The sequence below is a fragment of the Notolepis coatsorum genome (genome assembly GCF_963971535.1).
Source record: "Notolepis coatsorum genome assembly, chromosome: 9".
NCBI classification, from domain to species: domain Eukaryota; kingdom Metazoa; phylum Chordata; class Actinopteri; order Aulopiformes; family Paralepididae; genus Notolepis; species Notolepis coatsorum.
In genome coordinates, this window is record NC_140173.1 from 148,222,001 (window position 1) to 148,245,508 (window position 23,508).

General features: G+C 41.9%; 1 protein-coding gene across 1 annotated transcript; it reads right to left on the reverse strand.

Annotated features, from left to right (window-relative positions):
• Nucleotides 1–1,791: 1,791 nt before the first annotated feature.
• On the reverse strand, nucleotides 1,792–22,043 carry tomm20a (translocase of outer mitochondrial membrane 20). The gene is made up of 5 exons (XM_084321068.1): nucleotides 21,824–22,043; nucleotides 16,288–16,334; nucleotides 16,100–16,181; nucleotides 4,672–4,814; nucleotides 1,792–2,313 (listed from the first exon to the last, which is right to left on the reverse strand). The coding sequence occupies exons 1-5, from the start codon at nucleotides 21,957–21,959 to the stop codon at nucleotides 2,269–2,271; spliced, it is 453 nt and encodes a 150-aa protein (XP_084177194.1). The 5' UTR covers nucleotides 21,960–22,043; the 3' UTR covers nucleotides 1,792–2,268.
• Between the last annotated feature and the right edge of the window lie 1,465 nt (nucleotides 22,044–23,508).

The following is a 23,508-nucleotide window of genomic DNA, read 5'->3' on the forward strand; positions in this document are numbered from 1 at the left end:
ATTCTCAGTGTTGGTCTCATATCGGTCCGATATCCCAATACTAGTATTAGGGCTGCAAATAACGATTATTTTGTTGTAGATTCATCTAAACCAGTGGTTCCCAAACTGTGGTGCGCAGCGGCTAATGGTGGTAAATCATTAAAATTTCATAAAAATCTTAGTCAACCCTTTAGTATTATGGATATTAAACATGCTGGCAGAGTACATGCATCCATGTTGTCGTGAACATTTTAATTAAATAAAGAAATTCCCTATCCATAGTCGCCGTGGGAAGAGATAAAATAAAAAATAATCAAATAAATTCCCTACCTACTCATGGCCTTAACTGACAACCAACAGGAACCAAACAATATTTTTTTTTATGCCTAATAAATATAACTAACATATATTATTTCAAATGGGGATTTTCACTGTGTAAATCATGAAATTCAAGAAACGTTTTAATAAAAAACGTACGTTTTAATAATAATAATAAACAATAATGTCTCGGGCGTGTCCGACACAGGTGTGCTTCATCTGTGCACGGAGACCAGCAACAATTTTTTCTAACAGAAACCCATTGGGGGGTGCGTCAGCTAGGTCGGGAGGTGACAGGGGGTGCACGGCCAAAAAAGTTTGGGAACAGCTGATCTAAACGATTAATTCACCATATTGTATATATTTCGAACATGAGTCATTCATTGCGCACTAGTTAAGATGTTGCGCATGTTATTACTTAGAACATCTGCCGTTTCCACTGCAAGGACGCTACGATGAGTCGCTCGTGAATGCGCAAATCAACAAAATGTCACGGTCGACACCATCGACAATGTCGGCTTGTCGTAGGGCTGGGCGATATGGGCACATTTTTTATCACGATAAAAATTTTCATATCGTTCGATATCGATTATTAATTATCGATATTTTTATTAGTATTAAAAAAAATACATATTTTTTAATCATTTAGACAACAATGTATGTTTATTTTGCAGCAATTCTTTGTCGTTGCCGCCATCTTTAGTGTTACAGCCCCTCACACTCCAGTTCTCAGGCTGCAGCTGGTTTGAAAGTGAAAGTAAACTTCTTCTCTGCTGGCTGTGGCTCCAGGGGAGTTGAACAGTTCTGGCTCTGCTAGTTTCTTTTCTATCTTTTGGAGCTTTTTTGGTGGACAAACCACTGCACATGTGCACTGTGACTCGTGACTGGAGACTAGCTCTGCTAGCACACATAGCCTACTGTGTACAGACGGTTTCAAACTGTATTTTAAATTAGAAAGCAAACAAAATAAATAAATGGACAAGAGAAAAATAAATCTCAATTTGGTCCGTATTGTCATTTGGACAAGCAAAACCATTACTTTAAGTTGCAGGCGAGAAAGACAAGTCTGTCCACAGTCTCTGGTTTTAAAGCTGCCCTGTTGCAGGTCACAATAAAAAATTATAATAGATATTATTTTTATTATCGATTTTTTTTATCCACTTTTTCTCCTTATTTTTCTCCCATCCCAATTTCGCCTCGCCAATTCTCCCTTCAATTCTCCCCTCCCCTGTCTCGAACGTTGCTAGACCATGCCTCCCACTGGTCGGCTGGCCTTTCATCACGTGTCCCCTCCGGTACACGAGGAGGCAGCGATCGCATCTTTTCACCTGAACAGCGCGATCTCTCAGCGGCGAGGAGTAACGCGTGGGAGGCTCACGCTGCCCCCGACACTTCCTGATTCTGCTGTACAGGCGCACCAACCGACCTGTAGGAGTCGCTGTCCACAACGTCCAATCCCCAGATTCCCCACCCATCAGCTTTCCCACCCCTAACACTGCCAATTGTATTAGTATGAACGACCGGCCAAGCCGGTAGCAACACAGAGAGCTGGGCTTGATACCAGCATTTCCTGTGTTAGTGGCGAGCGCCTTGCCCACTGCGCCACTCAGCCGCCCTTTTTATTATCGATTAAAATATATCACGATAATTATCCTTTTATCGCTCAGCCCTAAAATGTCACGGTGGACGTCGTCGACAATGTCGGCTCGTCGTTGCGGCCCTAACCAAGTATCGGTACGTCCCAAGCAGCGACAGGTCTGTCTTCGCCGGGGGACAGTGTCGAGGGGGTTGTGGTCGTCTTGATGTCCAAAAGGCCAGGTTTACACAGTCGGGTCCTCCATCGCCAGCCAGCCGGCCACACACCAAACAAAACAAGGGTCAAGCGGTGTTGGATATCCTTCGACAGGACACACCGTTGACCGGGGGGGGGGGGGGGGTCTCGCACCACACCAAACGCAGCGCGTGGCACGTTCATTCGATGTCGTCTTCCGCCAGACTCTGAGCGCTCACGATCCGCTGGAAAGTAAGAAGAGAAGAATTGATTGATTGATTGATTGATTGATTTTTATTGTGGAGTAAAAGACAGCATCCAAGGGATAAAAACATGAGAAAGTGCAAGCACTTATTTCCATCATGGTCCCTGATTTTGGACATGGACAGACATCATAAAACATAGAGCATCATAATAAAACATACTAAAACAGAGCATCATAATAAAACATAGAGCATCATAATAAAACATAGAGCATCATAATAAAAAACAGAATAAAACATAATAGCAACCCCATACAAAAAAAAAAAAAACACTCCCTCTCCTTCCTATGGCTATTCTATACTTCACTGGCTAGCCATTTCTTTGTGGCACGTCTAAAACTTCCCCCCTCTTCGATGTTTTTCAGGGCCACTGGAAGCTTGTTCCACTCCAGTGCTGCAGAATATAAAAAAGTATTTATGAATGATTGTCACGGAATCGATTAAAATAATTAGATAGATATTTCGGACCTGTATTTTGAACTATTGAGACCTAATTTGATCTCAGAAGCGGCATCGAAGAGTGAAGCATCAGTTACAGATCTACACGACTTCAACCGTCTGTGCACATTATACACTGCCGTGTCGTTTCAACAAAACCCCACTTGCATAAAGATAGTCCGTTTCCCCAAACAAAGTGTCAACGTGCATGAATTACAGCTCCCCGTCTTCACGCACCGCGTCTACCGAGTCCGACAGCCCTTTAGGACCCGTGTCCCTGGCGCGTGAATACTTTCGGCAGCCAACTTGTCCTTCCGCATTGCTCTGATTGGCGGAGCGCGCGCATGCGCATAAACCGCGACGGGCTCCTCAGCCAGGCAGGAATACTAAACTCCGCTTAAGCTCCAGGAGAGAGGCTGAAAACCCGCAGTTCTTGCCCGACTGATGGGAGCCAAATCCCGGATCCGATTTTTCTGATGAATACCCCCAAAACATGGAGGTCCCGAACGCAATTTATACAAATGGAAGTATTGATTACGCCGTAACGAATCATTAAAAAAATATACCGTTAACTGGAATATGTTGTTTCTTTACACATATGTTGGATTATGTAATTGATTAGTCATGACAAACTAATAAATAATCGCGAATTAACCGGCGGCTACAACAACACACAGTAACTACATACATCATTGTTTACAATGAACGGTGGGGCCATCGATAATACGTAATATTAATTGATGCACCCAAACACCTGACTCAGTAGAATAGAATATAGAAGTACTTTATATACTGTGTGTTGTTGTAGCCACCGGTTAATTCGCGATTATTTATTGGTTTGTCATGACAAACCAATTACATAATCCAACATACCGGTATGTGTAAAGGCACAACATATTCCAGTTAACGGTATATTTTTTAATGATTCGTTACGGCGAAATCAATACTTCCATTTGTATAAATTGCGGTAAGGGGAGCTTATTATTCCTGCCTTTCTGAGGAGCTTGTCGCGGCTCATGCGCACGCTCAGCCAATCAGAGCAACGCGGAAGGACAAGTGGGCTGCCGAAAGTATTCACGCGTCCCTGGCTGCCACATCTGTCTTAGAGGTGAAATAGCCGAGAGCAACGGACACAAGGCCCTCAGCTTTGGATGACTCTAAGGTTGATCTTGCACCCTTTCTTGTCCCAAAGGCCAAGGTTGGCAACTGGGGGGTTTGTAGGATGCGGCGTTTTGAACGTCACATTTAAACCTGAATTTTTCGGCTGATTTATGAATAGTTTTCAAATAAATGCTAGATTATCGATAGTATTTGTGTCCTTATGCACGCTAGAAAAGCGGGCTGAAAAATTATTATTATCCATGACCCATTCTGCAATCTGTTAATAAAATTTTCATTCAATCAATCAATCTGCACCCCTCTGCCCCCAAGTGACACTGGCACAATGACACCGACTGCACTGCACTAGTCCGTACTGGATCTCTGCACTCTTCACTTTATATATATTATGTATTTTATTTATTGATTAATCCCCCACTGCACTGTTTCGTTTCTTGTCTGTGTTGGTGTTTGTTTACTGTGAAAAAAGAAAGAAAATGCATACTGTATTGCTGCATCAATTACCAAAGTGTTTTACACAAATGGCTCAATAAAGGAATCTGAATCTGAATTGATTGAATGAAAATCGTATTTGCAGAATGGGTACAGTACAGTACAGCTCAATACACACAATTGTTAAGGGGATGCAGACCAGAGAAAGACTTTCGTCTTGTTTACATCAGGGTCCCCCATTTTCCATTCATAATGAATTGTAAGTAAGGGGGCAACTAGCACCGTGCAATCCATTCTTTGTGGATCCCGCCCCTAGTGTTTGCAGCCTCCCCTCACGGCCCGCCCTCCTACCTGGCTGATGGAGGGCAGTCTGGTCAGCAGCACCTGGAAGACGGGAGGAGGCAGAGTCTGCTGCAGCACCTGGAGCAGCTGCTGGGGCTGACTGCACACCGCGATGGCGTTCGTCAGGTGGTCCACTCCCTTCTCGTAGTCCCCTGGGGGGGCAGAGATGACACATTAAAAAGGTGTATACCCAGTTCAGTGTTTCCCCTATATGCATTCAGCAGCGGCGGACCGCTGCTGCTATAACATTTTTATTTTTTTATCATTTAATTTGGGCTGTGGGGGGTGCTTAACACATCCCACGCCGGAAGCGGCTTACGACGTGTTTCAAGTTCATGCGAATTCTGCCAATCCACGGCGTACGACGTTATTGAGATCATATTTCATTTTTTCGCCATGTTATTCATAATTCCCTCACGGAGCCTGGTATGATGCAGTGAGAGAATGCACAACTCTGCAACGCTACAATACTGCCACCTGGTGGATGTTCGGCGAGTTGCCAAACCGGAAATGGACAAGTCGATCTCGGTGAGTCTTGGAAATGCGTCCGGCACTCGCATATTTTTGCGGGACTGTATACACACGTCTGTGTGTAGCGATCGCTGCCATAACGCAATAATCGATACGATTTGGCCGTTTATTATGATTGTACAAACCGGAAATGGATTTAGGATAGGCCTGCCACGATAACACATTTTGCTGGGCGATTAATTGCCCCCGAAAATATCGCGATAAGCGATATTATTGCGACCGGTTAGAGATTTTTTTTTGAGAAATTTATTTCCCAAAACTTTTATTTTGAAGCCCACCGCTCCGTCTTTTCCGGTGTTTTAGACTTTTATTTTGAAGCCCACCGACCGGACCGGAAGTATTGTTGTGATTATCCTAGCAGAACCTATGAGCCGACAACTTGTCGTCCGGTTCTGTGTTTTTGAGCTAATGATAAAACAAATATTGAGATTGTTGGTGAACAACTAACTTTAGGTTAGTTTTAACGTTAGCTACTAACGTTAGATGCAGCTACTACAGGCAATCAACGATGAGGAGGAAGCGTCAAAGCAGTATATAATAGAATAGCTGTGGTGCGTAGGCACTGCAGCACGACTCGAAACTACCTACTACGTTATAATAAATGAATTCATGTTTAACTTGTCCCCGTGTCCAGTCCTTTGACTAGCCCCACCGTTCATTGTAAACAATGATGCATGTAATTGTATTAACGTTATTCTGTGTTGTAGCTATGCTATACGTTGTATTTCGTTTGTTAGCTAATGTTGTTAGCATTGAATGAGAATCAACACTCGATCTTTCATCTTTATTTAGCAGTCCAGTTTCTCCGGGCAGTAGCGAGTAACTACTTGGGTCTAAAAATAGCTAACGTTACACTATAAATAACGCTACTTGGTTAAAAGGAGCAACACTATTGAGAAATGTAGTTAAACTATGTGGCGTTGCCCCACGGAGCTCCTGTGCTGTGCTCTGTAGTAAAGCCAGCGGCCCGCCTCCCAACACGGACAGTGACTGACAAGGGGCACTGGTTCCGCCTCATTAAAACAAACGCGCAAATAGCAATTAATCGCGCCCGTCAAAATCATTGCATTAATTTTAATTATCGCGGCAATTAATCGATTTATTGCTTATCGCGGCAGGCCTAATTTAGGAGATCGCCGTCAAATAAGTGGGATCTTTTCAGCGCGTTTGTTTATTATTATCCATGCAAACCGCTCTGATCAATATATCACCCATACTACATAAAGCATTTACCGACGATCACGGAATTATAAACGACCCCCCCCCCCCGTGCATGATCAGTCATAACGTTTAGGATCATGTACAGTTGAAATTTTTTATATAGCGTGTATCGCCAACAAACGGCATTTGATCATCTATATATGCGTTTATGCCTATATCTCACGTTCTAGGAATTACTGCAGAAAACGATAAAAACATTTATATTCTAGACGGTATTTTCGTATGAATCTACGAATGAAAAAGTTAAACGTTCCTACATCCTGAACAATAGATAATCGATGTTGAATGGGCCATAGTAATGTCAATTTAGCAATACAATTTAAAAAGTTATAGCCCTGCAAAGAAGGTGAACATCTCCATAGGCTTACAGTGCTGGCAGAGAGTGGTATAAGATGCTCAAATTGCGTGGCAGGGAATGTGTTAATGTAAAGACTGACCAGAGGAAAAGGCTGCAGGGAGAAAGCACTGCAGTCTAGTAGATTGTGTTTTGAGCACAAAGTTAATCATAGATCTAGCCTCTTTATTTTGCTCTCAAAGTGCACCAGACTGATGCATTTAACTTTAAAATGTAAAAAAAAAAGAAAAATCCGGGGGAGCACGCCACCCAAAAAGCGCAGCACCGCTGCTGATTTTTTTTCAGGGGAAACACTACTGGTGTAACAACTAGGGCTGAGCCCAAAACGTTCCAACCTTCGTTCGTTACGTTGGCATTCGAAAATCAACATTCTAATTTGTATCATTTTCTTTATACATTTCTTTTGCGTCTATTCATTCCGTTTAAACCAATGGGGGTTTTCTTCACAGCTGCAGATAAAGATTAGGCTACACTAATATTATACTATTATAGTATATGACTCGTCATAAAAATTCAAATAAACATTTATCATAAATGATGTAAAAAAAATTTACAATAAAGAGCATCCTGACTGGCAACATCACCTCCTGGTTTGGGAATAGCACTGCACAAGACCGTAGCAGACTACAAAGAGTGACACGTTCAGCCGAACGCACAATTGGAGGGGGGCTTCCCACCCTCCAGAACATTTACAACAAGCGGTGCAGGGGGAAGGCTAAGAGAATCATCAAGGCCTCTTTGAACTGCTGCGGTCAGGCAAGCGATACCGGAGTCTAAAGGGGAACTCCAACATTTTGGGAAATTAGCTTATTTAACATCTTCCCTGGAGTTAGACAAGAAGATACATACCTTTTTTGTCTGTGCGTGCATTTAGCTTTGGGAATAGACGCTCCGTTAGCATAGCTTAGCTTCATCACTGGAAGTGAGGCAGATCCGTAGCCTTACAGTGCCTTACAGTGTATTGCAAGGTCTGACATTGACCAAACTTGATATGCATGACCTTGGTGGGCTCTAGGTCAACTCCTGAAAAGGGGGTCAATGTCAGACCTTGCAATCAAAAGTTAGGGGGCGCACTGAAATTATGGCAAGGGTTATTAGCCCCCTAACTTTTGATTGCAAAGTCTGACATTGACCCCCTTTTCAGGAGTTGACCTAGAGCCCACCAAGGTCATGCGTATCAAGTTTGGTCAATGTCAGACCTTGCAATACACTGTAAGGCTACGGATCTGCCTCACTTCCAGTGATGAAGCTAAGCTATGCTAACGGAGCGTCTATTCCCAAAGCTAAATGCACGCACAGAGACAAAAAAGGTATGCATCTTCTTGTCTAACTCCAGGGAAGATGTTAAATAAGCTAATTTCCCAAAATGTTGTAGTTCCCCTTTAAGGCGAGCACAGAAAGACTCAGAAGAAGCTTCTATCCCCAGGCCATCAGGCTGCTAAACGAACAATAAACACTATGCAACAACCATCAAATGCACACAGCACACACACACTCACTTAAACAAACAACACACTGCAGCACCCACTCTCCACACTTTAGATCACACAAACACACTTTATATTTATTGATAAAGGATTTGCACTACAACTCGTACACCTACTGTAAATTGTACCTCATCCCATTTCTGCCTTGCACTATATAGTATTGTATATTATATGGTAACTCAGTTACGTCTATTCTGCATCGAACATTGTACATATGTCTATACTGAACACTGATTGAACACATTTTTTTTTACTTCTAATTTACATGCTATACTATGTTATTTTATTTCATACTTATCTTGTCTTGCACAGCCTCTGGAGCACAACAGTAAGAAGCATTTTGTATAAAAGTATTCTATACGACAACTATTAAAGAAACTTGAAACTTGAACTTGTAGCCTATCTGCATCCGCTCGGCTCTCCATCAAGACGGCACCATCACTTTCGTACCAACCATGGCCTTATTGGATTTTTTTTTTATCCATTTTTTTTCTCCCGTTTTCTATTTTTCTCCCATCCCAATTTCGGATCGTCCAATTCTACCCTCCCCTGTCTCGAACGCTGTTAGGCCATGCCTCCCACAAGCCGGCTGCAATGTGGACGAAGCCTTACATCACGAGTCCCCTCCAGTACTCGAGGAAGCAGCCGTCGCATCTTTTCACCTGCACAGCGCGATCTCTCAGCGGTGGGGGTCTGCGTTTGGAGGGACACGCCGCCCCCGTAGCTTCCTGATTCTGCTGCGCAAGTGCACCAACCGACCTGTAGGAGTCGCTGTCCACAACGTCCGATCCCCACCCATCAGCTTTCCCACCCCTAACACTGCCAATTGTGATAGTATGAACGACCAGCCAAGCTGATAGCAATGCGGAGAGCAGGGCGCGAACTAAGGATGCACGATAATTATCGGGCCGATATCAGCAATTATGACGTCATCCAGATAACGTTATTAATAACTCTGATAATATAATATATTTTTTGGTATAAAAAAAAATCGGTGTGGGTGAATTGGGATGAAGGGCGTTTGTTTTGACTGTAGGCTCCTCCCGTTTTGCCAGTACTGTGGTACGACTGATAGCGTGTGGTTTAGGAAGAGGGCGTTTTACACAAATCCAGCGCTCCCTTTCTTGGCTGTGACGTAGCCACGTAAGTTTCTGAAGCAGCGCGGATGTAAACAAAGATGGCGTCGGTAGTGTGGAATAGTTTCAGAGGAAAAAAGTTTGCTTGCTATTTGTAACAAATGCAATGCAGAAGTTGCACGAGGAGGGAAAAGGGCAACAACTTATAATACATCCAACCTAACAAGTCACCTGCAACATCACCACCGCTACGATGGTGTGTTATTGTGTTAAAAGCCTACAACGACACGCAGCTAAAGCTGCTGCAAATCTAGCCCCTTTCATGACTGTGATGCAACCCTTGGTTGAATACGCAGTAATTTGCACCACCAAGCACTGCTTAAAAGCTAGCGGCTTGAGCCCTTGGGTCATTTCTGTCAAACTTCTTTAATTTAGCAAACGCCTCGTCAATAGGTACAACTACAAGCGCTGCGGGTTCCTTTGTAGCTGGCTTTGGATTCACAGCAGCAAGCTGCTCGCGCGTCGTTGTAGGCTTTTAACACACCATCGTAGCGGTGGTGATGTTACAGGTGACTTGTTAGGTTGGATGTATTATAAGTTATTGACGGATTGTGAATTCTCATTTGGAAAAATAAATATGGTCACTTTATCAATAAATATGGTCACTTTATCAGTCAAAACTGTTGTCTTGGCTTTGTTTTGTTCATAGTAGTAATGCTCATGTCATGATAAATCTGGTTAGGTCAAAACTACAGGAATATAAATTAAAAAAAAAAATGTATAATACAATAAATATCGGTTATCGGTATCGGTTATCAGCTTGAGGAGCATAAAGTTATTGGTATCAAAATCATTATCGTGCACACCTAGCTCGAACCCAGCGTCTCCTGCATTGGTGGTGAGCGCCTTGCCCACTACACCACCTAGCCGCCCTTATTGGATTATTTATGTTGACGAAACTGCTGAGTTATATTCATTAAAGAAAGTTGATTAAATTTTTTTAAAGAATCATTTAATCAGATTAATCACTTTATTCAAATTGAGGATTTAGTATGAGGATATTTTCATATTTTGACGAAGTTCAAAGCCCAAAAACAGGCTTCGGGGACAGCTCCAGTTGTCAGGCAAGTGCTACCGGAGTCTCATGGCCGGTACAGAGAGACTCAGAAGGAGCTTCTATCCCCAGGCAAGCGCTACCGGAGTCTCATGGCCGGCACAGAGAGACTCAGAAGGAGCTTCTATCCCCAGTAGGCTTGGGCGGTATCATTTTTTTTTTTTCATACCTTGCTGACATAATACTAGTAGTAAACAAAATAGTAAACAAATCAGCGCGCACATTCGAGACACACATATGAAACGAGTCATACGGAACAAATAACGTATAACGGAGGCTGAAATTAGACCAATATGACTCAAACTCATAACAGTAGTACACAACTACACGTAGAGACGCACAAAATGTATTCTGCATTGATTAAGTGATAATCAAAACCTAGCTTAAGCCTTTAAACCCATGTAGTGAATCGCAAAGCCAATACGCGCACACACAGACAGTCGAAGTGGAACGCTTTACCAAACATACACTCCCAGCATTCATATCTCGTACGTTCATCTTCCAATCGCTTAACCATAACATAACTTACCGGTACCCAAACAACGTGTCCCAGAGTCCACATTCATGCACAAATCCATTTCAAAACATTAGAAAAACGCTCCATTTCCCGATTCCTCAATCATCCAATGTCTGGAAGTGGACCCATGGTTAATAAACGGACGGCCACCGGTCAATAACCGCATTCTATAGAAGAATAAGTCTTTATTTGTCGTGCAGATTAATACACACATGCGAGATGAAAGAACCAAAGGAACACGCGCGTTGCGTCACCTGCTCAGCTCTGCTCTGACTGAGTGAGAGAGGGAAAGACAGACTGCCCTGCCCTCTGCTGGCGCGTGCTGTGCATTATCCATTTATTACTAAAAGATAGCATTTTGTACTTTAGTTTTATATATTTTAGTGTTTGGTCTTCATTCTTCTTCTTTTTTTGTTTACTGTATGAAGCACCTTCTCAGGAGGCTCGTGCAGAACCAAGCATTTCACTGTAATGTACACGTACCTTACAGATGACAAATAAAACTAACTTGAAATAAACAAATAATCATGTTGTCAATTTAGGAGGTTAGGAGAAAACATTTTAGATATTTAACAAGCAATTGACATTATGTAATGCAAACCTGAAGGTTCTTCCTTCCCTCACCGCATTTTAAAAGTGTGATCTCAGATCAGTGCGTCGACTTGTAACCGTCTGAGCTCTGTGTGCCATTATTACTAACAAATGTAATGATTGTGGAATATTACTATAATGAGTTGTATGTGTATGAACCAAGCATCCTTTGACAACAGGGACAACGATGGAAATAAGTCCTGGACTTTTCGTTCTATCCCTGACAAGGCAAATACACATGTGATCTGTACATGTTTATGTCAATAAAATAAAGTAAAATATATTTTTTAATGTTCTGGCAACATATTTTGTCTAAATATGCCTCGTTTTATAAATGTGTATTGATAACAGTGCTGTAATAAAATGTTCTAATAAATATGCATGATCAAGTTACGTGTGCTTTTATTTTGATATTCCTTATTAATTCAATGTTGAAATTATGCGCATGATGTCAGTCCTGGACGGCTCCGACAGCCCTTTAGGACCCGTGTTCCTGGCTGCCACGTCTGTCTTAGAGGTGAAATAGCCGAGAGCAACGGACACGAGGCCCTCAGCTTTGGATGACTCTAAGGTTGATCTTGCACCCTTTCTTGTCCCAAAGGCCAAGGTTGGCAACTGGGGGGTTTGTAGGATGCGGAGTTTTGAACGTCACATTTAAACTAGAGCCGTCAGGCGATTACATTTTTTTATCTAATTAATTACAGGATTTGTAATTAATTAATCTAATTAATCACATTTTTATTGCATAACCATTTTATGCCTGATATTCTATAATCATATTTCAAATTGCATGTGTCCGGATGGCAGAATTCAGTACTGCATCTACAAAACCTTCCGTTTAATCATCTTCCATCTATTCATTTGCTTAGATTTTTCAGGTCTGGTCAATTTGAGCATGGTGTTATTCACAGTCAAAGATAAAAAAAATTATTGATATTCTCATTTGGTTCATTACAATTTACTCAAGCCTAGTAACAGACACAGTATTTCTGACACTGGGAATACATTCCCTGAGATCCATAGATGTCCCTAGAATCAGATACAAAGAACATGCAAATGAACCATATTAAAAAAGGCTGTACATGTGTATTCTACGATCTTATGGAATGAATGAGATAAAAAAAAACTATTAAAATTATTATTTTTCTTTTTTGTAATTAATCTTTAGTTAATTTTCATAACGCGATAATTTGCTGTGTAATTAATTAATCTAATTAATGCGATAAACTGACAGCCCTAATTTAAACCTGAACTCAACCGGAACTAGGGCTGTACCGAATGCTTTGAAGCTTCGATCATAATGTTGACATCAACATTCGAAAAAAATAAAAAAAAGTGTCTATTCAATCTGTTTAAACCAATGGGGTTTTTCTTCACAGTTGCAGATAAAGTCTAGGCTACACTAATATTATAGTATTATACTATAAGACGTCACCATCACTTTTGTACCAACCGTGCTCTTATTAGATTATTTATGTTGACGAAACTGATTGTTATATTCATTAAAGAAAGTTGATTTAATAAATAAAAAATACTAATTTAATCAAAAATGTTCTTGTTTTTAATGGATTTTTATTTATTTTTTACAGACATTCAAAGCTTCATTCGAATACTTCAATAGAAGCTTTGAATGTTAAAACATGACATTCGGTACAGCCCTAACCGGAACCCTCTATGGGTTTGAGTCAGGCCATGGTCGGGTTAAAAAATAGTGTTGAAAATCAACATAATTAGCGAATATCCATTAAAATATATTAAATAAGGCATAACAAAAAATATTGTTAGTTTCCTGTTGGTTGTCAGTTAAGGCCATGGGTAGGTAGGGAATTTATTTTATTTTATTCTTTCCCACGGCGACTATGGATAGGGAATTTCTTTATTTAATTAAAATGTTCACAACAACATGGATGCATGTACTCTGCCAGCATGTTTAATATCCATAATACTAAAGGTTTGACTAAGATTTCTATGAAACTTTAATATATATATATATATATATTAAAAAAAATATATATATATATATATATCTTTTTTCTTTTTAAACTCATAAAATATATTGGGTCGCACCTAAATCGGCAGGGTCGGTCGGCAACCGGAAACAAACCATTATTTTTTTTAGGCCTAAAGCCATTAACCGCATTTATTTTTAAATTGTTTATTCTTATTGTGCCTACCGGTATGTATGAAATTGCTGATAAACTAGTCTCGTAAACTCGTCGTTGCTGTAAATTAGGCGAAGAGTCTTACGAGTTGAAATAAACAGGGTTCCCATAGACATTGCAAAAAGAAATTCAATGACGTTTAAGTACTTTTCCAAGTACTATTTTATTTTCAAGGATGTCAGTGGAATGATACAATTCACTTTTAAATGCTGTTTTTTAAGAATCTTCTTGGCCTGCTTGCCAGCTAGAGCATCACACACGAAGAAATTAGGGAAAGCAGAACTATTTGATCATGGACGAACATTTAATTTCATTATAAATCGTGCCATTTTGCGCCTGAATCAATAATCAATCTGAAATCGGCGTCTGAGTGGCGCAGTGGGCAAGGCGCTCGCCACTAACGCAGGAGATGCTGAGTTCGAGCCCAGCTCTCGGCGTTGCTACCGGCTTGGCCGGTCGTCATACTAACACAATTGGCAGTGTTAGAGGGTGGGAAAGCCGGTGGGTGGGGATTGGACGTTGTGGACAGCGACTCCTACAGGTCGGTTGGGTGACGCCGGTACAGCAGAAACAGGAAGTATCGGGGGCAGTGTGAGCCTCCCACGCGTTACTCCTCGCCACTGAGAGTTCGAGCTGTCTGGTGAAAAGATGCGACAGGCTGCCTCCTCCTTGTGTACCGGAGGGGACACGTGATGCAAGGCTTCTATCCTCACTATGGCCAACCAGTGGGAAGCATAGTCTAGCAACGTTCAAGACAGGGGAGGGAATATTTGGAATCACGAAATTGGGATGGGAGAAAAATAAGGAGAAATTGGGTAAAAAAAAAATCTATCCGAAATCAACGCTAGATTATCAGTATTATGTTTCATCATGCATGCAAGAAAGGGTGGGAGGGGGGTCGTTTTTCTATGCTTCGATCGCCACCAACGGCATACATTACAGACACAAGCTGCGATCGCGGGGAAAAATTACAGGATCAACACAAAATTGATAACATATAGTCCTTACCTTGTCTATGATGTACTGCAAAAAGAATAATCAAATTATCTGATCGCCATTCCAAATACTGATCGCGATCGTGTGTCCAACGTTATCCAGCATTGCACATGAACGGGGACCCTTGTCGTTGCCATCCCTATAAGCGCTTGTCTTGCCGGAGTGTTTAGGGCTGACCTTCGAATTTTCTTTTGGAATTCGAAGCGTCGGGCCGAGATTCGATTTTTATTCGAAGCTTCGAGATAAAAAAAAATTATTTTCATATTCGAATCCCATGCCCATCAAACGAAGCTTCGAAGTATTTAAGGGCATGTTTAGACGGAGAGAGTCTGAACAGAAACCGCAAAAGTCGTCTTGCGGTCTCACTTTTAATGTTGCGTTTAGACTAGTGTTTTGGGATGGAATTCTGCGTGCAGACGAGGCTGTGTCAACTCGAGACGACGGAGCCCCGCTGTCACACGATTGGCGCAGATGTCACATGACCAGAAACGTCAGTGGCCAATCAGATCTCGCAAACCGAACGCGGAAGTGAAACTCCGTTAGGGAAAATATTCACGCAGATTCACGCTACACTGCCTCAGGTTGAGACAACCAGGCTTGCTGTGATGACCCACCCTACTCTGCCTCTGATTCGCAGACTGTGGGTGGGGGAATGTGATTGGACCAAAGCAGAATCACGCAGACAGTGGCTCCAGTCACTAATAGTTGCGATAGCCGCTGGACTGATTCTTGTGTATTTAAAAGTACTGCCAATGTAGCCTTCAGGTGATCTCCGTGGATATAATGAGAAATGCTTGTTCGCTTTGTTTACGCTTCTAGGCTACTGGCGCATGCCTGTGATGTAAGCAGTATGCGACGAGAGCCTTGACAACCCTTTCGTCATAGTTTTATGGGGTTTGACTGTTTAGATGATAGCGCAAAGGGTGTATCGTCGTTTCTAGGATTTTCACCCAGGAAGGTGGTCTCACTTTTTTGCGGATTCTCCCCGCAAAAATGCCGTTGCCGTATAAACAAAAGGCACATCCGGAAAAATATTTTTCCGGATTCACCTGCTAGCGTTTCCGTCTAAACATGGCCTAAGACAGCCCTAGTTTAGACCCCGCAGCTCGGCCCAGAAAACAAACCACATCGTTTCAAATGGAGCGCAATAGCGGCCGCAAGGCGTCAGTATAGGCCGTTTGCGATCTCAGAGCCATTCCCAATGATAACATCAGGCTGGATGGATGAATTATGAATGGATATAGCGAATAAAAGAAATAACGATTAAAACCCAGACTTTTCTCGGTCTGGCCCCGAATGTGTTAAGCACTTCAAGGGACCTTGTGCGAAGCCTGAATAAAGGTTTGGACTGAAATGAAAGCGGTCAGGGTGAAGTGTTTTAACTCACCTTGAGTAAGCAGCTCCTCTCCCAACTGGATCTCCTCCAGGAAGAACTTCTGTACGGCATCTGCATCTTTCAGGTCGGGCAGCTGGGAGGATGGAAGTGAAGAACGGTGCCGTTAGCGCTGGTTTAGTTCATGCTCGCTAGTCCTGAATGGACTCAAAACATAATGACTTTCCTGCAGTAGGACTTACCCTCGCCAGACCAGTCTTCTGTTTGGATACATTATGCTTGCATCTGCCTGCAGAGCCACAACATGTCATTTAGAAGGTTTGAAATATATTCATCAATTAAGATATTGCTTTTTGCACCGGACTGTATATAGATCACTGTATATCTTCCTGTACATTTTAGAATGTATATGCTTATTAGTTATTACAGATCTACACTACACGACTTCCAACCGCCTGTGTGCACATTTATACTGCCGTGTCGTTTCAACAAGACCCCACTTGCATAAAGATTGTCTGATGCGATGCATTTCTTCAGACATGTTTCCCCAAACAAAGTGTCACAGTCAACACGCATGAATGACCACGTCTGTCTTAGAGGTGAAATAGCCGAGAGCAACGGACACAAGGCCCTCAGCTTTGGATGACTCTAAGGTTGATCTTGCACCCTTTCTTGTCCCAAAGGCCAAGGTTGGCAACTGGGGGGTTTGTAGGATGCGGAGTTTTGAACGTCGAAATAATTGAAATATATTTATCATATTTTTTTGTGTGCAACGGACTGTATAAATCCTTGTATGTCTTCCTGTACATTTTAGGGTTAGGGTTCTGTGTATTGTTGCAGTGAAAGGGTTAACCGGCTGTTGTGTGGCAGTTAAAGGGTTAACCGGCTGTTGTGTGGCAGTTAAAGGGTTAACCGGCTGTTGTGTGGCAGTTAAAGGGTTAACCTTCTGTCGTGTTGTAGTGAAAGGGTTAACCTTCTGTCGTGTGGCAGTTAAAGGGTTAACCTTCTGTCGTGTTGTAGTGAAAGGGTTAACCTTCTGTCGTGTGGCAGTGAAACCTTCTGTAGTGTGCTAGTTAAAGGGTTAACCTTCTGTCGTGTGGCAGTGGTTAACCTTCTGTAGTGTGCTAGTTAAAGGGTTAACCTTCTGTCGTGTGGCAGTGAAAGGGTTAACCGGCTGTCATGTGGCAGTGAGACAGCCGGTTAACCCTTTCACTGCGACAATACACAGAAAGGTTAACCCTTTCACTGCCACACGACAGAAGGTTAACCCTTTACTATGACGCGACCGTCGGTTGTGTGATAGTAAAGGGTTAACCTTATGTCGTTGGCAGTGAACGGGTTTAATGAAGTTAACCCGTGCTGTGGCGAGATGCTTCCAGCTGCAGCTCCGGAGAACAGCGCTTACAAGCCCCCGCACATACAAGGCCGCACATAGCAACCCCTCGCTTCCATTGGCTGATTTTGGTCACGTGATTTTGGCACGTTGCACTGCGGGATTGATTGATTGATTGATTGAAAACTTTATGGTGACGTGATTTTGTGTCACGTTGCACGTTGCACTGCGGGATTGATTGATTGATTGATTGAAAACTTTATTAACAGATTAACAGATTGATTGATTGATTGAAAACTTTATTAACAGATTGTAGAATGGGTACACGTGACCTGACCGATTGATTGATTGATTGATTGATTGATTGATTGATTGAAAACTTTATTAACAGATTGCAGAATGGGTACAGTGACCGATTGATTGATTGATTGATTGATTTATTGATTGATTGATTTATTGATTGATTGATTGATTGAAAACTTTATTAACAGATTGCAGAATGGGTACAGTGACCGATTGATTGATTGATTTATTGATTGATTGATTTATTGATTGATTGATTGATTGAAAACTTTATTAACAGATTGCAGAATGCAGTACAGCTCAATACACACAATTGTTAAGGGGATGCAGACCATGCAGTACTGTTACATTTGTGACATACAGTAAATATATACAAGGGGGAGGGAACTGTACATTTATGATGAATTGAAAATGGGGGACCCTGATGTAAACAAGACGGAAGTCTTTCTCTGGTCTGCATCCCCTTAACAATTGTGTGTATTGAGCTGTACTGCAGATATATTTCAATTGCCTTACTTATTTACATAAGTATTATAGGCCTACAGCAGTATTGTACAGACAGTCTGTGTGAAGTCTGTGTGGTTATCCAGCTGCACAAAGGCAGAGCAAGAGGCTCTACAGAGGGTGGTGAAGGCGGCAGGCAGGATTGTCGGGACTCCTCTATCAAACATCACCTCCGTCTTCACCTCCCGCTGCCTCCACCGCTCCAAGTGTATCATCAAGGACCAGTCTCACCCAGCACATCACCTCTTTCAGCTCCTTCCCTCAGGGAGGAGATACCGGTCCATACATGCCAAGAGTTAAAGATTTAAGAACAGCTTTTTCCCCCAAGCAGTCAGACTGTTAAACGCTCATTGACTGTCCCCTCACGTGCACCATGCACTTACCTGGACTTGATAATCACTGTTACCACTCATCATGCACTTTATTTAAAATATTCTGTTATGTACAGTGTTATATGTGTTTCATGTATGTATATATTGTACTACGGTCTGTGGGAGCTCCCCTGAAATTTCACTCACGGTCATATAAGAGTTTTAATGTAGACGGTTTTATTAATGAAATGTTGGGTATAAACTGGGAGGAGGTATGTTGTGAGGATGACCCAGAGGTTGCACTGGACTTATTTATGTCAGAAACAAATCAGCCCCATGGATAGATAGTAGCTTTTAATGAATTTTAATGAATGAGAGAGACATACTGTAGCCAAAAAAGCATCAGTGTGTTCCAGTTCTGCAGATGACAGACAAAAGTACCGTTCCTTACGTAATCAAGTCACAAAGTTAAATAAGGTGAGAAAAAGGGAATATTTTAAACCATGGTTATATGATGTGAGAAATGATGGTAAAAATCTATGGAATGTTTTAAATCAAATTATGGGTAGAAAATCCAATGTCTGTACACCTTTTGTTGAGTCATATGGAATTGTCCTAACCAAACCATGTGATATTGCCAACCATTTTAATGATTTTTATGCAAGTAAGATATCTCAGCTCAGGCAGGGAATGCACATCTCAAACAATACAAAATCAAATGACATAATTAAGAATATCATAATGAAAGATAAATGGTGTACATTTGATTTTCAACAGGTTGAGGTTAGTGATATTGAAAGGTTACTCCAGGCTCTACCTGACAGCAAGTTAGCTGGCACAGACAACTTGGATAGTAAATTATTGAGAATTACTGCTACGATCATAGCAAGTCCAGTGTCATATTATTAATAGATGTATACAACGTATATGTACATTACATTTTCTATATTAGGTCTGGAGTTGCCCTCATTAAAAACTGATTTGGAGTCTTTGGGTAAAGGAGTAACCTTAGCCTCCTTCCATATCTTTGGACATAGTCCCACTTGTATACATCTATTAATAATATGACACTGGACTTGCTATGATCGTAGCAGTAATTCTCAATAATTTACTATCCAAGTTGTCTGTGCCAGCTAACTTGCTGTCAGGTAGAGCCTGGAGTAACCTTTCAATATCACTAACCTCAACCTGTTGAAAATCAAATGTACACCCTTTATCTTTCATTATGATATTCTTAATTATGTCATTTGATTTTGTATTGTTTGAGATGTGCATTCCCTGCCTGAGCTGAGATATCTTACTTGCATAAAAATCATTAAAATGGTTGGCAATATCACATGGTTTGGTTAGGACAATTCCATATGACTCAACAAAAGGTGTACAGACATTGGATTTTCTACCCATAATTTGATTTAAAACATTCCATAGATTTTTACCATCATTTCTCACATCATATAACCATGGTTTAAAATATTCCCTTTTTCTCACCTTATTTAACTTTGTGACTTGATTACGTAAGGAACGGTACTTTTGTCTGTCATCTGCAGAACTGGAACACACTGATGCTTTTTTGGCTACAGTATGTCTCTCTCATTCATTAAAATTCATTAAAAGCTACTATCTATCCATGGGGCTGATTTGTTTCTGACATAAATAAGTCCAGTGCAACCTCTGGGTCATCCTCACAACATACCTCCTCCCAGTTTATACCCAACATTTCATTAATAAAACCGTCTACATTAAAACTCTTATATGACCGTGAGTGAAATTTCAGGGGAGCTCCCACAGACCGTAGTACAATATATACATACATGAAACACATATAACACTGTACATAACAGAATATTTTAAATAAAGTGCATGATGAGTGGTAACAGTGATTATCAAGTCCAGGTAAGTGCATGGTGCACGTGAGGGGTCAGTCAATGAGCGTTTAACAGTCTGACTGCTTGGGGGAAAAAGCTGTTCTTAAATCTTTAACTCTTGGCATGTATGGACCGGTATCTCCTCCCTGAGGGAAGGAGCTGAAAGAGGTGATGTGCTGGGTGAGACTGGTCCTTGATGATACACTTGGAGCGGTGGAGGCAGCGGGAGGTGAAGACGGAGGTGATGTTTGATAGAGGAGTCCCGACAATCCTGCCTGCCGCCTTCACCACCCTCTGTAGAGCCTCTTGCTCTGCCTTTGTGCAGCTGGATAACCACACAGACTTCACACAGACTGTCTGTACAATACTGCTGTAGGCCTATAATACTTATGTAAATAAGTAAGGCAATTGAAATATATCTGCAGTACAGCTCAATACACACAATTGTTAAGGGGATGCAGACCAGAGAAAGACTTCCGTCTTGTTTACATCAGGGTCCCCCATTTTCAATTCATCATAAATGTACAGTTCCCTCCCCCTTGTATATATTTACTGTATGTCACAAATGTAACAGTACTGCATGGTCTGCATCCCCTTAACAATTGTGTGTATTGAGCTGTACTGCATTCTGCAATCTGTTAATAAAGTTTTCAATCAATCAATCAATCAATAAATCAATCAATCAATAAATCAATCAATCAATCGGTCACTGTACCCATTCTGCAATCTGTTAATAAAGTTTTCAATCAATCAATCAATCAATAAATCAATCAATCAATAAATCAATCAATCAATCAATCAATCGGTCACTGTACCCATTCTGCAATCTGTTAATAAAGTTTTCAATCAATCAATCAATCAATCAATCAATCAATCAATCGGTCAGGTCACGTGTACCCATTCTACAATCTGTTAATAAAGTTTTCAATCAATCAATCAATCTGTTAATCTGTTAATAAAGTTTTCAATCAATCAATCAATCAATCCCGCAGTGCAACGTGCAACGTGACACAAAATCACGTCACCATAAAGTTTTCAATCAATCAATCAATCAATCCCGCAGTGCAACGTGCCAAAATCACGTGACCAAAATCAGCCAATGGAAGCGAGGGGTTGCTATGTGCGGCCTTGTATGTGCGGGGGCTTGTAAGCGCTGTTCTCCGGAGCTGCAGCTGGGTACTATTGGCTGTGGCCACAACACGTGGTTTAATTAGCTCGTTAGCAGCTCAGCTGAGCTGTTCTTCCAACACCTTAAAAACACGATTCCAACCAACAAGTAACATCTCAAACCACAGTCCTGTAACACGTAACGTTGCTTCTCAACAACTGGGGGGTTGTTTCAAGACTCAAAACTTAAAACGAGTTCAGTTGTTTCGTTAAGTTAATTAAGCTGCTGAGCTTTAGCTAACCGTTAGCATAGTTAGCTTACACCAGGTCACGCGAGCCGACCTACATTACTCACGTTCCCGCAGCCTCCTCTTGAAGTTCGGGTCACTGCGTCGCTTTCTGTCAAAGTAAATGCAGTAGCCGAGGAACACGGCGCCACAGACTCCGGCGACCACGCTGCTGCTCCGGGCGCCCATCATCACCATCACCATCTGAACTCACGGGTGTGGTTGTTGTTATGCAGCTCGCTAGCTAACTAGCTGCTAGCTACAGCAAGCTGCCGAGGACTCACGTCACGTCGTCATCACTGCGCATGGGCATCGGACGTCACGTCGTCATCACTGCGCATGGGCCGGAAACGTGACGCCCCCCGCGTCTCTACATTTCGTAGCCGCATTTCTGCAGACCCCTCTCTGATTGGTTGAGCCCATTTCTGCAGACCCCTCTCTGATTGGCCGAGCGCGCGCATGCGCACAGTTGTTGCCCGACGGATGGGAACCGAATCCCGGATCCGAGTTTTCTGATGAATAGCCCCAAAACATGGAGGTCGCGAACGCAATTTATACGCATGGAAGTATCATTAAAAAATATATACCGTTAACTGGAATATGTTGTGTGTGCCTTTACACATATGTAGTTGGATAGGTAATTGGTTTGTCATTAAAAACCAATAATAATCGCTCGCAGGCTTCGCTGACCAGAGCTCTCTCAGATTCAAAGTTTTAATTGCAGCCTGGAACATACATGTTTCGGAACCAATGTGTAACTAGACAGTTACAATATAACATTTATATTAATTAACCCAGTTAATGCCTTAAGTCTTAAGAGAAAGAGTCTGGTGGTCAATTGCTACGGAAATGTTGTGTCTTACTAATAATAACTAATTCCTTGGTCAATAGAAGTCTCTGTGATACTTTCTGAATATGATTTGGGAACATCAAATGGGCAGGCCGCGAAATAACATAACGTTACAATGTACAGTTTCTGACAGCTGGCTGTGTTGTGAAATGTGCATAACGTTATGAATAAACCGCGAAGTCACGCGAAATAACGTTATACGCGATTGATATGATAACATTACATCCGCCTTTTACTGCGTGACGAGCTAAACCAATCAGAGAGGGGCTTCGCTCAACCAATCAGAGAGGGGTCTGCAGAAATGGAGTTCAACCAATCAGAGAGGGGTCTGCAGAAATGCGGCTACGAAATGTAGAGACGCATCCCGCCCACCGTAGCCTATGTTTGCGAAGACGCTCTCTGATTGGCTAGCCGCGTACAGCGAAGACCCTCTCTGATTGGTTTAGCGCCGCTTTGGCCCTCTTTCGAAGTGAGTTATGCTTAGAGTTAGGGTTAAGGTTAGGGTTAAGGTTAGGATTAGGGAACAACATATCAATTGTTGTTGAATATGCGGAAGAGACCCTTCGGCGCTAAACCCATAGATATCTATGGCTAAACCAATCAGAGAGCGTCGTTGCAAACATAGGCTACGGAAAAAAATCACGCGAAGGGGAACCTCTTTTTCTTTCCGCAACACTTCCGGTATTTTGAGCTCATGGGAGAGAGTTGGGGGGGGGGGGGGGGGGGAGCGTGATGAATGGCATACGTAATAGAACACGTTTGGGCCAATTAATAACTAGTTAATGTGTGTTTTTTAACATAGGATATTTCTTTATTGATCCCCTTGGGGAAATTCGGGATATGGCAATTGGCAAGGTATACAGATTTGATGCTCCTTGATACAGACATTGTCCTTTGATCCAG

Coding starts and splice junctions, on each gene's coding strand:
- tomm20a (XM_084321068.1), bottom strand. CDS start 21,959: ATGGTGATGGTGATGATGGGCGCCCGGAGCAGCAGCGTGGTCGCCGGA. Junction 16,335..21,823: donor CAAGAGGAGGCTGCGGGAAC/GTGAGTAATGTA, acceptor GTGGCTCTGCAG/GCAGATGCAAGCATAATGTA. Junction 2,314..4,671: donor GACTGCCCTCCATCAGCCAG/GTAGGAGGGCGG, acceptor CTTACTTTCCAG/CGGATCGTGAGCGCTCAGAG.